At 36.8% G+C, this 6,022-nt stretch overlaps 1 protein-coding gene across 1 annotated transcript; it reads left to right on the top strand.

Annotated features, from left to right (window-relative positions):
• Positions 1-4,723: 4,723 nt before the first annotated feature.
• Positions 4,724-5,680, top strand: LOC118839446 (olfactory receptor 5K1-like). The gene has a single exon (XM_036746915.1). The coding sequence runs from the start codon at positions 4,724-4,726 to the stop codon at positions 5,678-5,680; it is 957 nt and encodes a 318-aa protein (XP_036602810.1).
• Positions 5,681-6,022: the final 342 nt, after the last annotated feature.

The following is a 6,022-nucleotide window of genomic DNA, read 5'->3' as shown; positions in this document are numbered from 1 at the left end:
TATTATTTTCTCCATTTTATAGGTGAGGAAATTGAGGAAAACAGAGGTTAAGTGACTTGGCCAGGGTCACACAGCTAGTGTGAGGCTGAATTTCAACTTTGGTCTTCTTGGAGCAACTGGGACAGCTAGGTGGCACAGTAGAGTCAGGAAGACTCATCTTTCTGAGTTCAAACCTGGCATCAGACACTTAGCAACTGAGTGCCCGGGGCAAGTCACTTAACCCTGTTTGCCTCAATTTCCTCATTTGTAAAATGACCTGGAGAAGGAAATGGCAAATTACTCTAGTATCTTTGCCAAGAAAACCCCAAGTGAGGTCATGAAGAGTTGGACATGACTGAAAGGACTGACCAATGACAATTTCCTGACTCCAGGCCCAGTGTATCCACTGGGCCAACTAGGTGTCTACTACTTGTCTTTGTCTTTTTACAGCATCATAGGGTCATAGGTCAAGAGCTGGATAGGATTTCAGAGCCTATTTAGTCCAAACCCTTGTTTTACATGCAGGGTAACTGAGGCTGAAGGAGATTAAATGATTTGCTCAAAGATTAGCCTTTGGTTTTTATGAGTAATGTTGTGCTGGATGAATGCCCTTTCAAGAGGGGGAAGAAGGGAGACCAGTAAAGTGTGTTTTAGTGAGCTAGTTATAAAGTGATGAGAGCTAGGACTTAATTGGGAGCTTAAAATTTTTTTTATTACTGTATAATTGGTTTCCTTTACAATCCGATGTGTTTTATTTTACGTATTTAAAAACATTTGTCTGAGAAAGCGTTCTTAAGATTCATCAGACTATCAAAGGTGTCTATGAAATAAAAAGGTTAATAATCCCCGGACAGATGTTACCTCTGACTGGAGAGTGATAGACACATATAAAATAAATTTTAGAGGAAAAATACAAGAGATGGATGAAAAAGAGATAAAAGTCATAGCTAGCTTTTTTAATAAAGATGTTTCCTAGGGAAATTTTGCTTGCACTCTGAATATTTCTCTTCTTTCTACTTCTCCTCCTCCTCCTCTTTCTCCTCCTCCTTCTCCTCCTCCTCCTTTTTCTCCTCCTCCTCCTCCTCCTCCTTCTTCTTCTGTCTTCCTCCTCTTCATTTTCTTTCTTCTCCTCCTTCTTTCTCTCTCTCTCCATATGTATACATATATATATATATGTTTATATATTTCCACTCTCTAGAGAGCTAGTTGTTGTTGTTGTTGTGTGTATGTGAACATTTAACAACTAATTGTCTGAGGAGTGGGAAATCTATGCATGATACACTTTGAAGTTTAAGCTGGGTTATTAACATTTTCCATATCACTTTCTTAGACAATTACCAAAGTGATAAATCAAGCCCTTATCTGTAGTGTTTGCTGATTTCCAAGGTATAAATGCTCACACTGAACATTTAACAATCTATTCTTGTCAGGCCATTTGAGCTGGCTCCAGCACACTATTTCTTAAATGTATGTTGTTCCCCTCCAGTAGAATGTGAGCTCTTTGATGGTAGCAGGAACTGTTTGTTTTATTTATTTTTCCTTTATATCCTGAATACTTAGCATAGTACCTGGCTATATACTAGATATAACATATGGTATAGCATATATACCATAGAGTATAAGCTCCATGAGGGCAGGAATTATTTTATTATTGTCTTTGTACCACCAGTGCCTAGAACGGGCTTTTAAAAAATGCTTATCGATTGACCCCGTAAAATAAGGCACATGAATAACTTCTATATTCATTGCATTTTCTAACTTGTATCAATAATGGGAATCTAGCATATTTGTCAAGCCTATTAGTATCAAATGAAATGCTATATATGTAACAACCAGCTGCTGTGGAGGCATAAGACTAATAACACCAGCACACAGGAGGGCTGCCAGCACAGGTTCTTTGATCTGCTTTTCTAAGGAAAGCAACTTTAAGGAATTTACAATCTCACTTTAATTAAACATACATATATCATTCACTTAGTTCAGGGGAAAAAGTCAGCACCCTGAACTTCAGAGAAAACACAAACAGAAATTGCAAGCAGAAATTACATAAACAGAGCAAATAATACAAATCAGCAGACAGGGCTACTAACTATCCTTCCACAGCAATACATACATAGGCACCAGAGAGAGAAGTACCAACATCTGGGTTTTCAAAGCCGAGGGGCTCCTTAACAATGACTACCCAGAGTCTCGTCTGGCCAAATCATCAGGAACACTCTTCCAATGAGTGACCCCCAAGCAAAATGCAAACCTCAGAGTATATATACACTTCTTCAAGGTCAGAGGGCATCACAACCATGTGACTCAAACCCATGTGACCCAGGTTTTCCTGTGACTTAAGCAGGTTATCAAAGACTCCTGATTCACTCAAAAATGCTTGATTGAAACAAAGGCAAGACTCAAAGACACTTGATTGCCTTAGTGCTGAGAAGCACTCCAAAACAAAAAAAAACAGCAAAAAGTTCTACCCTGCTTGCCATTACAATATATAAATCATTTTGAAATCTTGAAGTGATATGTAAATGCTAGCTAATTTTTAGGAGAAGGATGGCTTTCCATACAGTCGTTATTATCAGAAAGTCACAACGTGAATTCTGACTCCAGAAAATTAGCTAAAAATTATCATATTTCTCTATCTTCCAAGATCAATATTTTCAGTAGGACTTCTCTAAGCCACTAGTAACCTAACAATATCAAAACATACAGAAATTCTCCATTTTGCCCCTGGAATTCTAATGGTATTTTGACACCTCTCTTTTTAGATCCAGCAGAATTAAAATTAAGTCATGCTCTAAATAAATTACAGACTGAGGGAGACAGAAAATAGGAAAATTTCATGTTGATATCTTATAAGCAGAAAGTATCACACTGGGTTTTGTTGTGGACAGATGTAAGGTAATACAATAATGAAAAATAATTCTAATTATTGTACTTAGAATATGGAAAGTTGCATAGGCAGTTCCTTGATAATTTTGGTCTAAACGTGATGAGAAAGCTGAAAAGGAGCACTGAATAAACATCATCAGGATTTTGGAAGAAAAACAAGCAGACCATTCTACTTCACTACAAAGCAGGAATCTTTGCCCTTGAAATGCTACAGGAAGCCACCATGATGGCTCTCCAAAAAAGACGGAACAGAAGAAGAGAAAGCCCAGAAAAGGACAACTAAAATGATGAAAATAATGGAGGATCTTCCAGACAGTAACACACTAAAAAAAGGAGACACACCTAAGAGGGTAAGCAATATTAAAAATTAGTACAAATTATAAAGGATAAAGAGAGGCGACATGATATAGTGGAGAGAGCCAATCTCAGAACTAAGAAGACTTGGGTTCCCACCTCTGACACATGCTATCTATGTGACCCTGGACAAATCATTTTACTTCTCAATGAGTCTAAGAGTATAAGTTCCAGAGAAGGTATCAACCTGCATTGGAAAAGGAATTTTTCCATACATGTAGTTTTATACACAAATGAAACAATATATCTAGTCCCTATCCTTTAACATAGAATATCAATAATGTAAATGGAGACATGCTTACCAAAATCTGTAAAGCTAGTATTACAATATGCCTTCAAAGCTTGAAAAATGAACTTTTGGGACAAGCAAAAGCAAGATGATCATGGTACAGTGGGTAATAATCTTATTGAATCCATTATGCAAGCATGACTGTATGAATAAATTCAAGAATAATTTGGAAAATTCAGTATGATAGATCCATTAAAATTTTAAGGAAATCTAGAGCTTTGCAGTGAGCCTCCCTAGGTTATTGAAATGACTATCAATGCCTGGCAAGGAGGCATTTTGATAACATTGTCTGAGACTGAATAGTGAAATGGATAGAACACGGATCCATCAGTGCTAATTCCTGTGGAATTTCCAAGCTCAACACATTGAAGAGCATATGATTCTGGAATAGATGCACCATTGGCTATAGTAATTGCTAGATAAAGGAATATATTGGCAAATGAGACTTACATTTAAAAAAATGCATCATATAGGAGGCAATCAACTGCTATCATTTTAGTAGTTTGAAAATACAAAGCCCAATCACCGATCTTTGATAATAGACTAGGCTTGCATAAATTCTTGAAACCTTTTCAACACAGCATAGATTCTTAAACCATGCAAAAAGAGTCCAGGCCAACCTAATCTGATCTTTTCTCTCTGGCACCCAAAAAAGCTTCAGAAGCTATGACCAAAAAAACTCAGAGAAATTAATATTCTCTTGGAAGTGAGCAAGACAATCCATCTCTTGGCTTCAGGCATTTTCTCTGGATGTCCCCCATGCCAGAAACGCTCTCTTTCCTTAACTCTGCCTTTTGATTTCCTTGGCTTCAAGTGCCAACTAAAATACCATCTTTTACAGGAAGTCTTTTGAAACCCCTTTTAATTCTAGTGCCTTCCTTCTGTAAATTACTTCCTATTTATCCCATATATAGCTTGTTTTACATATTTGTTTTCATCTTCTCCTCCACCCCCACCCACCCCACCATGAACTCCTTGAAGGTGTGAACCACCTTTCACCACTTTTTGTATCTCTAGCACTCAGCACAGTGCCTGACTCTTAATGAATGTTGACTGATTGAGGTGGCTACACTTTAGAGTTAAGGATATAATGCTGGGGGAAAGTAGATTTGTTTGTACTCTAATGTCTGCTGAAGGGAGTTAGGAGAAAGAGTTAGGTATATTTTGAGTTGCACCCTAACATATATCCAAAATCCTTGTTTTCAGGAGACTGAGATGGCTGAGAATATCACTTTGACAACAGAGTTTATCCTCACTGGATTTACAAGTCATCAAGAACTGCAGATTCTTCTATTCATACTTTTCCTTATAATCTACCTGATAACCATAATAGGCAACATTGGACTGGTGATATTAATTTCAACTGAACCCCGACTCCATTCACCTATGTATTTGTTTCTTGGTAACTTGGCATTTATGGATGCTTTTAGTTCATGTGCTGTTACTCCTAAGATGTTAATGAACTTGTTTTCTAAGGATAGAATGATTTCCCTTCATGAATGTATGGTACAATTTTATTTTCTTTGCTTTTCTGAAACTTCAGACTGTTTTCTCCTGGCAGCCATGGCGTATGACCGCTATGTGGCGATATGTAATCCACTTCATTATCCCACCATAATATCAAAGAAACTCTGCATCCAGATGATCACTGGATCACTCATAGCTGGCAACCTTCATTCCATGATTCATGTTGGCTTTCTATTCAGATTAACTTTCTGTAAGTCACACCAAATCAATCATTTTTTTTGTGATGTTCTTCCTTTATACAGACTCTCTTGTACTGACCCTTATATTAATGAATTGATGATATTCATCTTCTCAGGCTCAATTCAAGTCTTCACTATAGGCGTGGTCTTGTTGTCTTATCTTTACATACTTTTTACAATCTTTAGAATTAAATCAAAGGAGGGTCGAGGCAAAGCCTTTTCTACCTGTGCATCCCACTTTATATCTGTCTCAATATTCTATGGTTCTCTTCTCATCATGTATATTCGGCCAGGTGCAGTTAATGAAGGAGCCATAGACATACCTGTTGCTATTTTTTATACAATAGTAATTCCCTTTTTAAACCCTTTTATTTATAGCCTGAGAAATAAGGAAGTAATCAGTGTCCTAAGAAAAATTATGGAGAAAAAAATCTCAGGGGGATTTGGAACAAAATTTGTACACTGAAATTCCTTTGTTTGAATATGGTTAAGCTTTTCATAAACAAAGTTATCAAAAAAATGGAAGAGAAATACTTTGGATAGGACCAACTCAGTCAGAAAAGCATAAAGTCTAATTGAGAAATGACTTAACAAATACAGAAACTGGGAACTAGGGTACTATTATTATCTTAATTTAAAGACCTGAAAACAAGATTATTTTCAGAACGAATTGTGTCAGAGAGTTAGTCATCACAAAACTCAAGAAGTTAACACACCACCAGTGGTAAATGTGGAAGAGAGGAATCTGTTGAACATTATCCATAAATCCATGGATCTATACCACTGTAGGATTCAGTAGGAAGTATAA

This window comes from Trichosurus vulpecula, chromosome 2, assembly GCF_011100635.1.
Source record: "Trichosurus vulpecula isolate mTriVul1 chromosome 2, mTriVul1.pri, whole genome shotgun sequence".
NCBI lineage: Eukaryota > Metazoa > Chordata > Mammalia > Diprotodontia > Phalangeridae > Trichosurus > Trichosurus vulpecula.
Note: the sequence above shows the minus strand (reverse complement) of the source record. Positions and strands in the feature narration are given on the sequence as shown.

What these genes read in the sequence shown, in the direction of transcription:
- LOC118839446 (XM_036746915.1), top strand. Translation starts at nt 4,724, where the DNA reads ATGGCTGAGAATATCACTTTGACAACAGAGTTTATCCTCACTGGATTT.